The sequence below is a fragment of the Mandrillus leucophaeus genome, unplaced genomic scaffold (assembly GCF_000951045.1).
Source record: "Mandrillus leucophaeus isolate KB7577 unplaced genomic scaffold, Mleu.le_1.0 Scaffold14, whole genome shotgun sequence".
Classification (NCBI taxonomy): Eukaryota; Metazoa; Chordata; class Mammalia; order Primates; family Cercopithecidae; genus Mandrillus; species Mandrillus leucophaeus.
In genome coordinates this window covers 4,723,482-4,743,511 of record NW_012101365.1, presented here as the reverse complement: position 1 = coordinate 4,743,511, position 20,030 = coordinate 4,723,482, and the positions used below count along the sequence as shown (strand labels likewise).

The 20,030-nt window shown below is 41.7% G+C and overlaps 1 protein-coding gene across 1 annotated transcript in view; it reads left to right on the top strand.

The window, feature by feature from the left end:
• Positions 1-19,191, top strand: part of USP24 (ubiquitin specific peptidase 24) — a 144,785-nt gene extending 125,594 nt beyond the window's left edge. The window contains exons 57-68 of the mRNA XM_011973840.1: positions 950-1,066; positions 1,784-1,876; positions 3,719-3,821; positions 5,818-5,939; positions 6,819-6,932; positions 8,178-8,243; positions 9,946-10,012; positions 11,515-11,593; positions 12,708-12,783; positions 13,174-13,260; positions 13,653-13,763; positions 16,442-19,191. Coding sequence (XP_011829230.1) covers positions 950-1,066; positions 1,784-1,876; positions 3,719-3,821; positions 5,818-5,939; positions 6,819-6,932; positions 8,178-8,243; positions 9,946-10,012; positions 11,515-11,593; positions 12,708-12,783; positions 13,174-13,260; positions 13,653-13,763; positions 16,442-16,504 — 1,098 coding nt within the window. The 3' untranslated portion in view covers positions 16,505-19,191. The remainder of the gene's footprint in view (positions 1-949; positions 1,067-1,783; positions 1,877-3,718; positions 3,822-5,817; positions 5,940-6,818; positions 6,933-8,177; positions 8,244-9,945; positions 10,013-11,514; positions 11,594-12,707; positions 12,784-13,173; positions 13,261-13,652; positions 13,764-16,441) is intronic.
• Positions 19,192-20,030: the final 839 nt, after the last annotated feature.

Below are 20,030 nucleotides of genomic sequence, written 5' to 3'. Positions count from 1 at the left end.
TGGCGGAAAGAGAAGGGAATGGCAGCCATACACTTGGAAGCCATTTGCTCAGTGAATTCTGTCTGATGCCCAGCTGATGGATTTTCATGTCTATTTCCCCCGCCTCCCCCCATAAATGGAAATGGTGCCTCTTGCCACCCACTTTATCTTGGAAAGTACTTTGAAAATGAAGTGCTATGTAAATGCTAAATTTTACTGTATTTATAATGGGTGTGACAGGATGGATGGGAATATTGCAAAAGTATGAATACCATCTTCAGAGGAAACGAACTAATGAGAGTAGTAAGCCTGGTCTTAATTCTAGATCACAGATGAATTTCTAGGGACTTGTCCAAAAACAGTTGGGGTGGGAGGGAAAGAAGAAGCAATGTCATAACCAAAATGGTTTCTAAACAAATAAAATGTTTTTCAAAGCTTTCCATGAGGCGTCAGCGGGCTCTCAAGTAAGTTCACGGCTGAGTCGATATCACCGTTGTCATTCTGTCAGGCTGTTGCTCTCCATTTGCTCCATCGGCTTGGTTTCCAGCCCCTATGCCTGTGTCTGTGTTTTTTATTCTTTGCATCTGTGATTATGTGAAGAAGTAACGTAGTGGAGGGAGGGATTCAGAAATGTCTTCCCTAAACACCCCACCTTTTTTTAAGAGACAGAGAGATACTGGCTCTGGAGAAAATGTGACTCGGCGGTAGAATCATGCCCTTGACTCTGAAATCTAGGAACTGAAACTAAGCTTTTCTTTTAATTATTGCTATGGTACCAATCTTTCTCTGGAAGGTAAAATGGATAATTCTGTTTTTGCTCTTCAAAGCATAAGTCCATCTGAATCTGAGACTGGATTGTATCAATCAGACTTTCTTTTGTTCTTATGGTGGTTTACCTCAAATTAATCCTGTTATAAATGTCTGTCTTATGTTCTTTTTCTTCATGTAATTTTATCTTTCCTCTAACCAGCTAAAAAGCCTTCATCAGTTACTGGAGGTACTGCTTGCTCTATTGGACAAAGACGTCCCAGAAAATTGTAAAAACTGTGCTCAGTACTTCTTCCTGTTCAACACTTTTGTACAAAAGGTAAATAATTTTTTTCCTAATATCTTTTTCTAATACAGAAGATTTATACGCTAAAAAATTTTTAGACTGGTTAGTAAAGTTCTGTATGGTATGTTTTTTATGATATTTCTTCTTAAAAATCTTGTGAATTATACTACTTGTAAGAATTCTGATGAGGTGCGTGTAGTTACTCATTGATAGCAGTAGAAGTCTGCATTAAAACTAGGGGTTAATTGTTTAGTAGTTATTGTGAAGCAATGTGAGGCTCAGGAGTTTTTTTTATTAGATTTTAACAAGTACTTTCTATATGGAAATAATATTCGTAAAATATATATTGACTCCTTAAAACTTTTCATTGATCTGTGGTTTTTTTTTTTTTTTTTTGAGACAGAGTCTCGCTCTGTTGCCCAGGCTAGAGTGCAGTGGCCGGATCTCAGCTCACTGCAAGCTCCGCCTCCCGGGTTTACGCCATTCTCCTGCCTCAGCCTCCCGAGTAGCTGGGACTACAGGCGCCCGCCACCTCGCCCGGCTAGTTTTTTGTATTTTTTAGTAGAGACGGGGTTTCACCGCGTTAGCCAGGATGGTCTCGATCTCCTGACCTCGTGATCCGCCCGTCTCGGCCTCCCAAAGTGCTGGGATTACAGGCTTGAGCCACCGCGCCCGGCCTGATCTGTGTTTTTAAAACCAATTTTTGTCTGGATAGAAATATAATTTGCTATTCTCAATATTTTGTGACAGCAAGGAATTAGGGCTGGAGACCTTCTTCTGAGGCATTCAGCTCTGCGGCACATGATCAGCTTCCTCCTAGGGGCCAGTCGGCAAAACAATCAGGTAAGGACTACTTTTATATCCCTAGTGGAATGGCTATGGTTTTCGTAGCCACTGTGTTTCTTTTTGTAGGTGAAAAATGTTTTGAATTTCATAAAAGTCTAAGTACTAGTACCATAGAGACTTTAAAATTCTTTGGAGTTAAATTATTTTTACAACTTCTTCATAGAATTTAGTCTAATAACCCATGGAAATTACTAACTAATGACAAAGTCGTAAGAGGGAAGGATGGATTCTGACTGGGGAGGGGCTTTCAAAAACCTTTAAGGAATAGGTGGTATTGGGATCTTCTGCGTCTTTCTGGGGCTGTGAACAAGGCTGTCTTGGTGGTGGTTCTTTTAAGTCAGATGCTGAAAACACAGCCAGAATCCAAATGCAAAGTTGTGCTGTTATAAACTGAATGATATTGCAGATATAATACTCTTGTTCAAATGAAAAGGAAGTTATTTGGGTTTTTTGGTTTGTTGTTTGTTTGAGACAAGGTCTCACTCTGTCACCAGGTTTGCTGTCACCCAGGTTGGAGTGCAGTGGTGTGATCAGGGGTCACTGTAGCCTAGACCTTTTGGGTTCAAGCGAACCTCCCTCCTCAGTCCCCTGGTAGCTGGGACTATAGGCACATGCCACCATGCCTGGCTAATTTTTGTATTTTGTATAGAAACAAGGTTTCACCATGTTGCCCAAACTGGTCTCAAACTCCTGGACTCAAGTGATCTGCCCACCTCGGCCTACCAAGGTTGTTTTGTTATAATAGGGTTGAATATGTCCAAAACCAACTCTCCTGTTTGAAATTCTTTTATTGCAGTGTTTCTCCCATCCATTGTATTTCTTTTATTTGATATATTCAAAATACATGAAATGCTAACATGCAGTGATAATAAGTACTATTTATGAAGTACTTATTTTGTACTCCATACATCTGGTCACTTTGTGGTGGTATACTTTTGATACTCAGTTCAGCAAAATTAAGCAGCTTCATCTCCATTCTCAGGCAAGGAGTAAAGCTCAGAGATGATAAGTAACTTGTCCCAGGTCACAAAGCTAATGCATTGGTGGAGCATGGATTCAGACCCAGCTCTGCTGGTGTCGAAGCCAGAGCCTTTTCCCCTGTGTGTCAATACATTGCACAGGCACTTTTCCTTCCTGCTAAAGGAGACAGATTTTCGGCTTAGGCTTCCTCTCAGCTTTCTCTTTAGTGTTAAAAAACAAGTACTGACAGCATCATGTGCTCTGTGTGTTGATACTATGTTGAGGTTTACAATATCTCTTTTCCACTTCAAGCTCTTCAATATCCAAGGCCCCATTGTCACTAGCAATTGATTTAAATTCAGTATAATTCAGCTGCATATAAAATTAATATTATTTTGCATTTATGGAGCACATTTCTACTTTTGAAAACATTTTCACTTTTAATATTTCATTTGGTCCTCAAAATCACAAAGTAGGCAGAATAGAGAGGTAGGAGGTAGCCTTACCTCTGCCAGTACATGAAGAACTCAAGATAACTGTTGTGGTGAACAACGCACTCACATTATACAGCACAGTGAGTGGCAGAGGCAGGGCCAGACCTGCAGATCTCCAGCCTCAGAGTTTTTCCCATTATACTGAGACACATTGTAAGCACTCTGTACCTACAGTGAATCCATAAAGGGACTGGTTTTAGAATGAGTTAATATAACCCTTTGAGCTGGCTTAAAACCTGTGGTTTTTTTGTACTTTGACCTCTTCTGTCAAGCACTGAGAAATAGTTAAAGCCCAGAATATTATGAACCAGCAAACCCTGTCCCTTCCTCTTCATATTGTTTCTAATGACAACGCTAACAGCCACTTTATCTTCCCTCATGACAGATACGTCGATGGAGTTCAGCACAAGCACGAGAATTTGGGAATCTTCACAATACAGTGGCATTACTTGTTTTGCATTCAGATGTCTCATCCCAAAGGAATGTTGGTAAGCCTAACATATCTTAGAATGAAGAGATAATGAATTTGTCTAGTTTGGGGAGTAATAATATTAGCAATTAAATGAATATCTCTTGTTTGTCATTCGACTACTTGCTAATTGAGGTGCACTTAAAATTTTTGTTTTAATTCATGTTAAACTTTATAATGTTTTACTAGTTTGCCATAAGAGAAAGTGAGTCATCATTTATTTGGGGGAGGTGAGAGGGTATATAAGTATTTTTTTTTAAATAACTCTTTAGGATTAAAAGCTAATTCAGAGCTCATTTATCACCTTAATTTGAACTGCTACTGTGTGGAAAATAGCCATGGTGTGGGTTGGAGTCTCCTAGCTAGTTGTGTGAACCTGACCGTTCTGATCTTCAGTGCAAAATGAAAATGCTAAAAACATAATTCCCCAGGTATAATGAGATAAAGTACTTTGTAAAAACAAAGAGAAAGCAGATATAAATTACATCACTGAAATATATTTGAATGTAAGATATAGTTGGTAGCATTTTCCATTTGTCTCCCAGAACTAATAGCATAGTCATCATTTAATACAGCAAAACCGCAGATTGTCCTATATGATTATCCAGTGTCCTAAACTATGTGTGTATTGTTTTTATACCCTTCCTAGGTCTTGTCATGATAGCGACAACAACCATAGTAATAATACAACAAACCAGCTTTTCAATGTTTTCTGTGTGCTATGCTTTAAATTTGTTGTGTTTAAAGCGCACAGTGCTTTAAACTTACTGTGTTTGATCCCCATAACAAACCTATGAGGAGTATTAGTCCTGTCTATGGATGCGAAAACTAAGGTACAGAAAGGTTCAGTTCAGTAACAAGGTTGTACAGCTAGCTAGTGGCATAGAAGCCAAGGCATGAATGCAAACTCAGACCCAGAAGCTGCTAGGAAGATCTAATGTCAGGAAACTAACTAAAAAACACAGAGCATCCTTCTGATAGAGAAATGCTTATTGACTCTCTAAAGGGACATTGGAGGAAAACTCGGACGGTTGTATTATAAGGCACAGTTTGCTTACTAAACTCCGACTCATCTAAAAAGACAAAGCTGCCTAATTTCGTGAGTTCAGACAATTTTGTAATGAAAACTAAAGTATGCATTCTGGTTTTTGTAGTAAATGAGAGAACTTCTTCCATATGGGTTGATTCTGCTTAGCATAGGTGGTGGTAACCATTATTTGAGAACAGCTGTTTGAGGAACGGAAGTGTCTTCTGCACTGTCTCTTCAGTGGAAACTTTCGGCAGTATTTCATATACTATTTATATTTTTACCTGTTTGAAAGATTATTGAGTGGGAATCACTAGGTATCCCTAGACTGTGAGGGGTCCGCTTGTGTGAGTATTCAGTGTGTTTGTGAGTACTCAGTGTGTGTGCGAGTACTCAGTGTGTGTGTGAGTACTCTGTGTGTGAGTACTCAGAGTGTGTGCTCAGTGTTTGTGAGTACTCAGTGAGTACTCTGTGTGCTTGTACTTAGTGTGTTTGTGAGTACTCTGTGTGCACGAGTACTCAGTGTGTATGTGAGTACTCTGTGTGTGCAAGTACTCTGTGTACTCTGTGTATGCAAGTATTCAGTGTGTATACTCAGTGTGTGTACTGTGTGTATGCGAGTACTCAGTGTGTGTACTCAGTGTGTGTATGTGAGTACTCAGTGTGTGTGTACTCAGTGTGTGTGTGTACTCAGTGTGTGTGCGAGTACTCAGTGTGTGAGTGCTCAGTGTGTGTGCGCAAGTACTCAGTGTGAGTACTCTCTGCGAGTAGTCAGTGTGTGTGCGAGTACTGTGTGTGAGTGCTCAGTGTGTGCGCAAGTACTCAGTGTGAGTACTCTCTGCGAGTAGTCAGTGTGTGTGCGAGTACTGTGTGTGAGTGCTCAGTGTGTGCGCGAGTCTTGAAGGAGGCACATTTCCTTATGGATGTGTATTTTGTGCAGTAACACCAGGTGAGACAGGTTCTGTTTTGTTTCTTTGGTCTCTTAAAGCTCCTGGCCTATTCAAGCAACGACCACCCATTAGCATTGCTCCCTCAAGCCCTCTGCTGCCCCTCCATGAGGAGGTAGAAGCCTTGTTGTTCATGTCTGAAGGGAAACCTTACCTGTTAGAGGTATGTATTTGTTATTCTAAAGCCATTTTTTTTCTCCTATTTGAAGAAAATTGCTTTTTGTTAGTAGTTATGTTTGGCATGGAGAGTATTGTTAAGAGAAGAAATGATTATTTCAAATTAAGTTTTCTTATATGTCAAAAAGAAATAATTAGTGGAAGAGAATATTTTTAGTCCTGCGTTCAGCCAAGGTCCAGACCTCCAGGTCCAGCCCAGCCAGCTACCCATCAGGGCCCCAGAGGGAGGTAAATGGCACTTCATCCATCAGAATCATTTCATTCATTGTAGAAGGTTTTGTCCCCAATCTCTTTTGTGTGTCCCTGGTCCTGGAATACTACAGCTCTGAACCACGTGTTGTTAAACCTCAGGAGTATGGGTGGGCTGCTCTCAGCTCTCCATTGTGGCGCTTGTGTGGCTCATCCTCAGTCTGACCTTCCCATTCTAGCAGAGCCGCCCCCAGCTGTGGACTCCATCTTCCAGTTCTTCTTCCCTACCTGATTTACAGATATGTGAATCTATGAACAGTATAATTCTGTTTTTTTAATTAAATCAACAGTGTTGTACTATTTAGTACATATTTTTTTTTTTCTTAATATTTTTTGGATCTATTGGTGATTATTTTAATTGTGGGAGCTTTTGCCTTTGAAAAACTGATGGAAATGACTCCTGAAAAAGTGCACATTTGCACAGAATTGTGTAAAATTTCAGACAGGCTTAGACACCCTGAAGTCTATCTATAGACTTCTAACAGTTAAGAAACCCTGTTTTCAGGCAGTGTTAATTATCTTAAAATCTGGGTAGATTTCAGTTAAAGGCAGCAACAACAGATGGACTGTTAACTGTGACATGAGAAGAGCTGACTGTGTTATGTCCTCCCACCAGGTAATGTTTGCCTTGCGGGAGTTGACAGGCTCGCTCTTGGCACTCATTGAGATGGTAGTGTACTGCTGTTTCTGTAATGAGCATTTTTCCTTCACGATGCTGCATTTCATTAAGGTAAGACCTCAGTTAAACGAGTGATAGCCAGATCACCTTTAGGTGAGACTCTGGGAGAACATCTGTTTGCTCCAAGGCAGTATACTTGTTCTCATAGCCTAAATTGTTTTTCCTAATCATTCTACTATAGGCTCATTTTTATTCATTTTTAATCTTTAATTTTTAATTACATAGATTAATTACTACACTCTCTTTGGGAAAAATTTAAGCATAGAAATGAGGCCAAAAGAAAAAATATAGGCCAGGAAAAGAATAAGTAAATAAGAAATGAGACCGAAGTCTACTATGGTCACCACTAGTCGCCCTTGCTCACTGTACCCCAGGGACCAACACTGTTACATTGATATTTCCTTCCAGGCCTCTTTGTATGGATTTACACTATGTATATATCAGTTTCTGCCCACAGAATTTCTGCATGCCTTCTTTTCTGCACCAGTATTTATAGTGGTGATACATGTAGTGTTAACAAGAAGCAGGTGATTAGTGGATTATGTCTTTAGGCTCTTACTACAGTATGTTTTTCCCTCAGCCTTTTCTGTATAGACCTGTATCAGAGGTGATTAAGTTCCTCTCTTTGCTGTTTACTAATTATATGACCTTGGGCAGTTCCTTCCTCTGTTCTAACTTCTCACAAACTTCACAGGTTGTGAGAATTCCGTGAGGTGGTATAATATGTGAAGTGTTCACTTAGTACCATACCTATCCTCTTGGAAGTGTGGTATTTTACCACAATGTCCTTTCCCGTCTTTTATACATATAAATTTTATTAAAACAGCTGAAGGAATGTGTTTTATGAATTTTGCCTTCTTCACTTAGTATATCTTGGCACATTTTTCTATTTTATAAGCTGACTTTTTATGTACTTTGTTTATAGCATCCTTAACTCAAGAGTATTCTCATTTGTATTCTTGTAGCTCTACCAGCATCTTCTGGAAAACAAGCTAGGATATGCACATATATAAAATGGGATCTGTTTAGTGACTTGAAATCTCCCCTTCTCTTTCTTCTCTTTTCTCCTTCCTAATTTCATAGTAAAGTATCAGAGTGTTGCAGCTGGAAGAACCTTAGAGGTTGTTTATTTCTGTTCCCAGATTTAGCATTTGAGAAACTAAGGCCTAGAAAGGGGTATTGACTTGTCCAAGGTCAGCCAGATGGTGATAGAAGTAGAGTGTGGATCCAGCATTGTTTATTGCCATTCCAATATGCTTTCCACTGAAATTTTTATGCTTTTAAAAAATATTTCAGAACCAACTAGAAACGGCTCCACCCCATGAGTTAAAGAATACATTCCAACTACTTCATGAAATATTGGTAAGTCATAACTGTTCTGATTCACTTTTTTTAAAGAATGTATTAGTCAACAAGTGTTTATAAATTTAAAATTGTATGTCTTTTTATTGTTTCTCCATTCATTTGGTCTGCATTTATTGAGACCAAATCTTCATGTCAGTCACGTGTCTAATGCATTTGATTTAGAGGTGAGCAGTAATAAAACTACCTCCTAGGAGCTCACAGTTGACTGAGGGAGCAAGACAACTACACAGACAACTGTAGTGCAGGGGACTGAAGGGGAGTAATAGTGATGGTTAACCCCTGCCAGGGCCTTACGGTGGAGAAGGCATCGTGTTAGCGCAAATGATGTTAGGTTTAAACTTCACAGTCACCCTCAGAGGTACATTTCTGGTTTTATAGTTTATCAAATCTTAGACACTATTGATTGTATATACGTACTACGAAAAATATTTTTAAGAGCCATGAAACTGAAATGTAATCAATTGTAGGATGCTTTCCAGTCTCAGAAGTGTGAAGAGCTGGGGAAAAAAAATTCCTCTGGCAGTTGTATTGAAAGATGGAGTAAAGAAGGATGCAAGATTGGGAACTGGAAGACCATTTAGGAGTCTGGGAATATTCTGAGTGTGAAATAACAAGGCCTGTGGTGGGGCAAGGGACAGACAGATCAAGAGGTATTGTGGAAAGAGAATCAATGGGATTTGGTGACTGGTTATGAGTTAATGAGAGTCTGGTCCAGAGGTTCCTTAGAGAGTGAGGGCCTGGGTTCCCTTTGGATTCTTGATACTTCATAGAGGCCTTGGCACAGAATAGCCATTTAATAAAGAGTTTTGAATAAGAAAAGACATCATAGATGCCATTTGTTAAAAGCTTGTTTTTCAAGTTCTTTACCTCCTTTTGGTCCTAGTGCTTTTACAAACTTTGGCAGATTAATACACAGTAGGACTGCGTATTGTTCATCTATCAACAACAAACCCATATAGTTTTATACCATGCACAGTTCAGTAGTAAGAACTAGAAATACAGCTATGATAGCAAAACTTCAACACATTTTTAGTAAGCAAGTTAGAGCATAAACCTCTTATCCTTAGGAACATAAAGTATATGTCCTCGTAGCCCACAGAGAACTATAGATGTAGTTGATAGCAACACATAGATAGGAAATGAATAGATCTTTAAGTATACTTAATAGTTTTTTCTCTTAGTTTTAAGATATATTTGAGATATGTGGCAGTGATGTAATATTTGTTTGTATGAGGGGTTTTTTTGTTTTCTTTTTTTCAAGACAGAGTCTCCCTCTGTTGCCCAGGCTGGGGTGCAGTGGTGCCCGGGCTGGAGCCACAGTCATAGCTCACTGTAGCCTCAAACTCTTGGGCACAAGTGATCCTTTCGCCTTGGCCTCCTGAATAGCTGGGACTACAGGCACATGTCACTGTGCCCAACTAATTTCTTTTTTAATTTTTTTTGTTTTTTAGAGATGGGATCTTGCTTTGTTGCCCAGGCTAGTTCAGAACTCCTGGCCTCAAGTAATCCTCCTGCCTTGGCCTCGCAAAGTGCTGAGATTACAGGCATAAGCCACCATGCCTGTTCTGTATTGGTTTTGTTGTTGTTGTTGTTGTTAAATACTAAATTAATCTCTTGAATAGAATTATAAAGAAAGCACCCGTGGCTATGACACAAGTTCCTTCTTTTATTTACTAATTTTTGTTTCTTCCTTTCACAGGTTATTGAAGATCCCATACAAGTAGAGCGAGTCAAATTTGTGTTTGAGACAGAAAATGGATTACTAGGCAAGTATGCCTGGCCTTATGCACAAATGTCTATAGTAAATATGTGGATAATCTATTGTTCTGGCCAGTTCTGCCTCCTGCTACTCTCGGTGGGCTCTGAGTGACTGATACAGTAGAAGTCTGGTCAGGGCCACTGGGCTCCCTCATGCTGGTCAGAAAAATTAAAACCCAGGGATCTTCTCACCCTACACATTCTCTTCTTTTAGTCAGGAAGGTGTAGCTTGGGGTTCTTTTACCAGATCAGGTAAGATTCAGGGGTGCTGTGAATTTTTTTCAGCAAGCTAATGGCCACTCCCTGATGCAAGAAATCTTTCATTCCACTCTGTAGCCACTGGGGAGGGAAAAACCGAAACCTGAGACTCAGGATGTTGTTAGGCTCATGAAATGTCAATGTCTTTTTACCTACAGTACAAGCGTAACCACATTTTCACAGTCTACTCTTAAGTTGTTTTGGCAGGGCTTTTTTTCCAGAAGACTAAATTGGCTTTCCTGAGCTATTTATTAGAAAAAGTTTAGTTAAGAATAATTTTAGCCAGCTCCCGCCATTTACCCGTATTTCTACTTAGTCTGAATCCTTTTAGATTTTGCTATGTATTAAGAGATTTAGGGCGTTTTTTTGTTATAGAAAGGAGATTTAAACTAAAAAGTTTTGTAGCTTCAGCTTTTCAGGCCACCCTTTGGAATGCTGTACTCTAGTCAGAGTCACACACAGGCCCTCTGGAACTTAAACTCCTCAAAAGCAGGACCAAGTATTATTTATTTATTTTTATTTTTATTTTTTATTTTTGTGAGACAGGGTCTCACTTTGTCTTCCAGGCTAGAGTGCAGTGGCATGATCTCAGCTCACTGCAACCTCTGCCTCCCAAGCTCAAGTGATCCTCCCACCTCAGCCTCCCAATTAGGTGGGATTATGGGCACACACCACTAGCCTAGCTAATTTTTGTATTTTTTTGTAGAGACAGACTTTCACCATGTTGCTCAGGCTGGTCTCAAACTCCTGACCTCGAGTGATCCACCCACCTTTGCCTCCCAAAGTGCAGGGATTACAGGTGTGAGCCACCGTGCCCAGCCTATTTATGTTTAAATCCCTAAAACACAGAGCAGGTCATAATTGCTGAACTGACCCTAGTATCATAAAATTTCATTTATCAAACTAAAAGTGTTATAACTACTCTCAGTAATATGATGTGTGGAAAAGTCTCTAGGTGAATAATCAGGCAGTAAAAAGTTTTGTTCCTGTTCCTAAAAATCAAACTTGCAGCACCATGTATGTTTTTTGTTGTCTTTGTTTTTTTTCTTTTTAACATACTTAAAGTAGGGTTTCTGCCCATTAGAATTTAGGGATTCTGTGGGGTCAGGCACCACCATGCTTTTAGTTAAGTTGTTCCTTATCTGTTTATTAAAATTGTTTGTCGACTTTTAGAACAAGAGAGCTTGTTGTTACTTGGAACCACTTTCAGTTTAGTCTTTTATTGTTAAAATGTCCTTTTCTCTTCCTTCAGCTTTGATGCACCACAGTAATCATGTGGACAGCAGTCGCTGCTACCAGTGTGTCAAATTTCTTGTCACTCTTGCTCAAAAGTAAGTATTGAATTAAAATGCAGGGAGGAAATGGTGTTTTAATTACAAGTCACATATGAGCAGAAGGGAAACATGTGCCCGGTTTTGATACCTGGAGAATCTGACTCAGTCAGGGTCTGCTTGCTTGGAAGGTACAGAAACCTATTTGAATGATCTCAAAAAAATATGAGGGGAAGTATTGAAAGAGTGGCCCGGAAAAGCTCACCCATCAGGCCTTATGAGCTCCTGAGCGCTTGTGAACCTAGGCACTGTTCAAGAACCTTGCCTGTATTATCTTATTTCATCTTGGTAACAACTTCATGATGTTAGTACAGTTGTGAGTCATATATAATGGGTAGTTTAAGTGACATGCCTAGAATCCTAATGTGAAAACTTGAACACAGGCTGATTGACTGCAAAATGAAGGCTCTTTTGTTTTAATTGTGGTGAAATGTACATAACGCAAAATTTACTATTTGAACCATTTTTTTGTTTTTGTTTTTCTTTTTTTTGTTTGAGACGGAGTCTTGCTCTGTCGCCCAGGCTGGAGTGCAGTGGCCGGATCTCAGCTCACTGCAAGCTCTGCCTCCTGGGTTTACGCCATTCTCCTGCCTCAGCCTCCCGAGTAGCTGGGACTACAGGCGCCCGCCACCTCGCCCGCTAGTTTTTTTGTATTTTTAGTAGAGACGGGGTTTCACCGTGTTAGCCAGGATGGTCTCGATCTCCTGACCTCGTGATCCGCCCGTCTCGGCCTCCCAAAGTGCTGGGATTACAGGCTTGAGCCACCGCGCCCGGCCACTATTTGAACCATTTTTAAGTGTATAGTTCAGTGACTTAAGTACATTCACATTGATGTGTAACCATCACCACCATCCATCTCCAGAACTCTTTTCATCTTCTGAAACTGAAACTCTGGACCTATTGAAGACTAACTCCCTATTCCACCCTTCCCGCAGCCCCTGGGGGAAGCAATTTCTGTCTCCATGAATTTGACTACTCTAGGAACCCCATTTAAGTAGAATCACAAATATAAAGACAACTGAATTTTAATGAAATTAGCATTTACGTTTCAAAATGAAGCACTGGGAGCAAGGAAAGAAAGAATTTGGCTAATAAAAATCTCCTCGGTCATCAGGTGTCCTGCAGCTAAGGAGTACTTCAAGGAGAATTCCCACCACTGGAGCTGGGCTGTGCAGTGGCTACAGAAGAAGGTAATTAAATGTTGAATTTTTCTAGCTGTAACAGAAGAATCAATAATAGCACATCTTGTCGGGAAAAATCTCTGGAACTGAATATGGAGACTGACCTTAAAGTGTTTTCAGATTTCAGACATTTCTTTGGTACAGTTTATATCTTGTGTGCATTAAATTTGTCCTAATACATATGTCTTAACTTCCTAGGGGAAAAGGTAGGGATGATGATGATATAAGCAGCAATATTTGACTGAGGTCTTGAATCGCTTTATGTGATGGAAGGTCTGGGTAGACTTGTAGCCTACTTTGGATGCTTTTAAGATTCTTAATATCTAATGGTAGAAACTGTGAACTCATGGGGGCTTATTTGTAACCTCTGATGGCATTATTTTTGACCTTTCATCTCAGATGTCAGAACATTATTGGACACCACAGAGTAATGTCTCTAATGAAACATCAACTGGAAAAACCTTTCAGCGAACCATTTCAGCTCAGGTGAGAGTCGTCTCTCGTTTTTGTGTGGTCTGAATCCCTTACGGAGGATTCTCAGTGTGTTTCTCAGAAACTGCAACCTCTGAGAAGAGAGAGATGAGTTGAAAATGAGAACAAGCAGAATAAACAATTGGATTTCTATGAAAAGACAACAGATTGATGTACACTTATGCAAATATGTGCAGATTATATGTCTAGAAGGAAAGTCATAGAGGTTGGGCAGTCTGGTCCCAAAACGGGACAGGGGTTAAGGGGGTTCTGGTGACTGTGATGAAGGCCTCACTCTTAGGCCTCCGGTACTGTGGAAGGTCAAATGAAAGGTAGTCTTCCCTGGTGGTTGCTGCTGCCACTGAATGGGTCCTAACTTTGTCATCGTGTGTTTGAATCTTCTGCAGGACACATTAGCGTATGCCACAGCTTTGTTGAATGAAAAAGAGCAATCAGGAAGCAGTAATGGGTCGGAGAGCAGTCCTGCCAATGAGAACGGAGACAGGCATCTACAGCAGGTATAACTGTCAGCATGTCCTTGTGTGCAAAGGGCAGCCTTGCTCTTAAGCTTTCCAAAAGAACTTCCACAGTTGAGGAAAACAAGATGCCTCCTCTGGAATGTGAGTCCAAAGAGACACCAGCACTGCCCTCTAGTGATCTCAGCTTAGCACGCACTAAGCGCGTGTTTACGGGGCTGAGCAGTGCTGCGGTGTGAAGTGAATGCAAGGCCTCGAGATGTCTGGCTGGCCACCCTGATCAATCTGCAGGTAGTCCCGATGAAGCCAGGCCACAGGTGGATTTGTTCCAGCTCGTTCACTTTATTCTGCCTTGCCAGGTTACTGAAAGTCCCTCGTTTGCTCTCACCAGCCTTCCTGGAAACGTGGACTCTTGAAAGAAAAGCTGCCATGTTCTTGAATTATACCTGCTTTCTGGGGGAGTCCAAGAAAATTTTGACATTTATTTTAAAAAAAGAAAAAAAAACAGCTTTAATACCAATCATGATAGTGGAAAAAGAAAATAAATACGTATTGAACACCCACTGTGTGCAAACACTGAACTAAGTGTCAAAGTAATCATTACGTCTTTCCAATAGTCTGTAACCTTCCTTAACAGCGGTCTCCTCTGTGGTGCCTTCACAGTACTTGATACAGAATAGGCCCCATTAAATGAATGTTACTGATGTAGTGGGTGTCATTTTTTTTTTAAGCATTATCTTTCCAATCCACATAAGCAGTATGTGAGGCAGCTGTCACCCTGATTTCACAGAAAGGTAACTGCGGCCCAGCACAGTGATGTGACTTAGCCCAAGGTCACTCCACACATGACCTCACCACCTATTTCATTTGCAGAGAAAATAAAAGCTGTCACAGGAAAGCTCCTATGGCCACTAATTCCCAAGCATCTGCACTGTTCTTGTCCCCTCTCCTGTGACAGTGGGAATTTGCCTCTGTCCACCTAAAGCCCCTAGCACTCATCCCCGCCCACCTTGGCAGAGCTTTGCATTCTAGTGTGTATGTAACTCTTCAGTATCCGGAACGCTCCTCCCTGCCAGACCCTTCCCAGCGGCGTCTCAGCACACTGGCTTATCTTCTGCCCTGTCAAAGCCTCTCTTCTCCCTGTTGCCCCTGCCTTCTTTCCTCTGCAGCCAAACTTCAACTAATTCTCTAAACTTAACTTTCCCCATTTTCTTATCTCTCACTCGCTCTTCAACCTCTTTCCCGCTGACTCCCTCTTCTCTCTCACTCAGCAGTTGCAGTGACAGGTGGCCTGCAGCTTTCAGGCCTCATCTTAGCCGAGTGTTCGGCCGCATCTGGCGCTCCTGGCGCTCTTCCCGTTTGAAACACTCTTCCAGGGCTTTCCTGACACTTCTGTCTCGTAGTTTTCCTCAAACCCTTCTGGCTGTTCCTTCTCCGTCTCCTTCCTAATACCACCTCTTCTAGGCCACCAGTAAAGGTTCGTGGAGTCTCCGACCTGTGTCCTCCTGCCCCCACTCCGTATTCGCTCTGTACCCACCTTGGATTTCTGAACATGAACATCCAGCTCTCTTGTTCTTGACGTTCTCCACTTGGCATACCTTAAAAACCTCAGGCTCGATGTGCCCAACGACTCCTCCCTGCCCCCACCAAAGCTGGCCCTCTGTCAGTGTTCCTTATCTCACACACAGCACCCCCATGTCATCGCGGACAGTTCCCTTTGAAAGGGTGCTCGTCGCTCTCTTCTACCTGTCATCAGCCTCTCTCTCCTGATGTCTGTAAGGACCCCCTCACCTCCACTCCTGCTTCTCTCCGGTTCATGCGCTAAAACCTTTCAAAGACTTTCCTTTGTTATGAGGAGAAAAGCCAGAATCCTCAACATAGTCCTGCTTGATCTAGCCCCTGTGTACCTCCCCACCCCATTTTCTGATTTTTTGTTTGTTTGTTTGTTTTTGTTTTTGAGATGGAGTCTTACACTGTCGCGCAGGCTGGAGTGCAGTGGCGCCATCTCAGCTCACTGCTAGCTCTGCCTCCCAGGTTCCAGTGATTCTCCTTGCCTCAGCCTCCCAAGTAGCTGGGATTACAGGCATGAGCCACCGTGCCTGGCCCATTTTTTGAATTTTATTTATCAAATATACTCTCTTCCTTCCACCTCAGGGCCCCCCTACTCACCCCCAACTGTCACTGAGCTTAGGTTGTCACTTTAGAGAGACTGTCCTGGCTCCTCCCCACCCGAGCTCCAACTAGATCAGTCTCACGGCATACGGTGAGTATTCAGAACGATTCGCCAAGTGTGTAAGCCAAAGGCCACACAGATGGTAACAGAGGCAGCCTTCAGACCCAGGAGTGACCCAGAGCCCATATTTGGCAGGTGCAGGGCAGGGAGGCTCACACAGTGCCCAACGTGAAGCGGGCGCAGTGGCCACCAATGCCCCCCAGCTTTATCACTGCTCTGCGTTCTCACGTGAGTGCAGAGTAGCATTGTGACTTTAGACAAGTCGCTAGGTGGTTTCACTGACTAAATGAGATCATAGAAATGTACATGTTTTACATAATCATGAATTGTCAAATATTAGATGTAATGGTTATCACATTTTATTACCCTTTGATAAACATTGCATTAAGTTGCCAGATGAAGACATGTTTAAATTGCAGAACACAAGTCGGCATAGAAAATCTTTTCTCTAACCGTATGAACTTTAACTTTCTTTTCTTTTCTGCAGGGTTCAGAATCTCCCATGATGATTGGTGAGTTGAGAAGTGACCTTGACGATGTTGATCCCTAGAGGAACGTGCCCAGCCTGAGAGGAGTCAAGACACAATACAGGATGCTCAGCATCTTCTTGGAATCAGAATCTCAAACTTGAACCCTTTGGAAGAGCCTGGAGATTAGACTGGGAAAGCTGCTGTGACTTGGGCAGATCGTGTATTTCTCAAGGAAAGCATTTTTAGGCCACTAGAAGATTTGGGAGCTGTTTGACAGTGGAAGAACTCCGGCATGTGGATCAGCTGTCCCGGGAGCGTGGTCTATATGTGGATTCACATTTCTGTGGAGATTTTCAGAAATAGAGCCAGTGGCAGACTTTTTTGTTACACAGACATACAAAAGTGAGCATAAAGCTGTTGCTTTCTCTACGATGCTACAAAAGAAATTCCTTTGGTTTTTATATTTTAAGAAAAAAAAAAAGCAAGCTGCTTTTAGATATGTGGGGGCAAATTTTTAATCTTACAGTAACATTAAACAGGAATATCCAATTTAAAATGATGTAAAGATGTAATAAAATTCCTTTTCATTGTAAAATAGTAGTTAAAGAAGTCAATTTACACAGACCTTTGTATTTAATATGTCTCCCTATTTGTATAGAATTTCAGATGGGTCTAGATGAGAACCCTATGCATAAGCTTGGATCTTGATGAAAGGTTACAGGATCAGGATCAAAAATTGGGAAACATTAAGCTCTTGAAGGTATTTTTCTGATATAATTGATATTAAAAAGAGCAATTTTGAAAATGCTGTGTTCTCCAGAAGTACAGGGTGCGTTATTTGACATCAGTCACTTATGAGTTATTCCCCAAACAGATTTTAAAAACAGCAAAATAAAAGCACTTTAAGTTACAATTTTACTGCGTTTGACTTCATAGAATTATCTTTTTAATGCTTGGAGACATATTGAATAAACTGTAGTCTTAAATCATGTGATCTGCAATCATTTGCTTTTGCTTAAAACATAATTACTGAAACCCTTGGTATTGGTTGTATATGAAGTTAACTATTTGAGTTGGTACACACTGCTTGTGAGTTTCGTAGTAATTGTAATGCAGAGAAGGAATTTGAGAATTTGTTTCTCCTCAACATGACTGATTAACTGAAACGACAGTCAAGGTTTAAGATTTATTTTCCCAGAAATAAATACAAAGCAATTGAGTAACCATTCATTTAGTTGTATTTGCAAAGTATAGCACCATTCACTCATTTATACCAGCTCCCTTTTATGGTGGGGGAGGTTACACCCACATATTTCATATATACTTTGTACATTTTGTATTTTGAATTGCTCACATTTTCGGCCCTGTTTTGCCTTTAGTTACAGGTTCTGCCTTATTTTCATCTCACCATGCACAGAACTAGGGAGCTTCAGGAAGTGCCAGGTTTTCACTGTCAGTTAGATTTGCCAAGTCACAGAGGCGCAGCCAGCCCTGAAGTGCCTGTCTGGCTGCTGTGGCATTGTGTGGGCACGTGGCCAGGCAGATGGCGTCTCATTGTTGTGCTCTCGCCCTGGCCCAGTCGTTTCATTCTCTGGCAGTGAGGGTTTCTGTGCCGTCAGACTTCACTTTGTTATTCTGTGACTTGCTGGAGGCTGGCAATGGCCTTTTGTCAAACTCACTGAAAAGATGGAAGGGCCAGCACTTAAGAGCAGAACTGTGCCCTTAGAGAAATGGACAGAGGCAAGTGGCGAACTTCAGACAGTTCCAGTGTTCTTGCAGTTTGAAATGTGATGTTCTAACATTGGTTTTGAGTACGTGAATACTTCCTGTCCTACTGTTTCCCCTACCCTATTCTCACCCTCTCTCCACCCGCATCCTCACCAAGAGATTGTGTGGGACATGACCTTGAAATGCTGGCGATGATCCACGCTGGGATGTCATCGCTGGCAACTGCACTCTCAGGAGCCCAAAATCAGGAGTGAAATCGCCACTTCTAGTCCCCTTATTTCCTATGGAAACAACGCCTTCCGCACCCCCAGCACCTGCAGTCCTCACTGAAAAGCTTCATCAGGATCGTCCACCGTGTATATTATACGCTTCAGATCATGTTGCTTATGTTGTTGCTGCAATGACCATCGTTTTCACTTTGCTGGTAACCACTTGATTGCTGACAGCTACAGTCAATGAACCTGCTGATGACTTTTTTTAATGTAGTACAACAGTGACAATTATGACAGGCTTACCTTGGAAGAGTTGTCATTTTTACTGCCAATTTTTTGGATGAAGATGTTTTTATAAACCTTTCAAAATGGTCTGCAAACAGAGCAGGAATTGCACAATTAACTCAATAATGCTGTGTGTTCTCAAGAAGCTCCCTTAGTGAGGCCGATCTTAGGATGGCCGATTCTGCCCGTTGAAGGCATCCTGGGAAAGAAAACAAGCATCCCAGCGGGCATCTCACCACGACTTCTCCTGGAGTCCTCACACGGTCACTGACAACTACAATCAGTTTTAGGAAGTAGAGCACCGTATCATCAAACTTACCCTGTCCTGCCCCACCTTCCCTGCTAACATTGAGGTGTGTGCAGTTACCTTCTGAGCTTGGAACAAGCAGACTGGAATTTTCCTCTGCTACCTCTTGTGTATAAAATCTTGTTTATAAAATTTCAAAAGTAGATACACTAGGGAAGAACCTTAATTCTAAATTTGGTTCATGCGTGGCAAAGTTCTTAGCTTCTAAGAGTATAAAATAAATTTTTCAAAAACATAAGAGTTGGAGTCTCGCCGCCATTCTTCATGTATCAGAACGAGGCCATAGTGGGCGGGGGAACACAAGCCTGTCCCTGGGGCTAAATGCTGTTATGGTTCCTCTTAGTGCTTTACACTAACAAAGGGGACTGTGGGTCCTCTGAGCCTTTTGCCGTTCTTCCCTCTGGAGAGGTTGACCATTTTAGGATTCGTCTGCAAAGCTTAGAGGAGGATGCTGAACTTAGGTTGATGTTCTCCATTCATCTCCACCAAAGCTTTCGGCTCTCCCAAGTGGTCCCCAGCATAGATCATGTCGCTGGTCACGCTGGGCTTCTTGCTAGATCCCACAGGTCTCAGTCTCATTTCTAGTGTCCAGCGTTGCTCACGTGGGTCCCCTTCCCTATTTGCTAGTCCAGATCTTCCTCTTCCTGCAAGCCACACCCCTTCCTCCCTGATCCCTGGTGACCACCTGCCAACCCTCTGCAAGAACCAAGTTGTTCCAACATCACAGAGCTGTCAAGGTGTGGATATCTAACCAGCTGACACTTGATCCTGGGGAGGGGAAGGAGAGAGAGTCTAGGCTTGCACAACAGGCCTAGGTTCCAAGGGGCAGAGATACACAGTTGGGGTGTTCAAGCCATTGCCATCTGTCAACTCTTGAATGCTTTTCATATATGACACTAAATGTCAGAAAATGTAATCTGGGAGGATTTTTGCCTGAGATTCCTTATGACTTGGGCTGTGTAGAGATACAACTTGCTTAAGACAGCTATGCTCACCAGCCTTAGAGTGGAGGGCCTGGAGGTCCTACGTTGAATGGGATCAGAGTGCACTCTGTAACCCAGGCTGCAGTGCAGT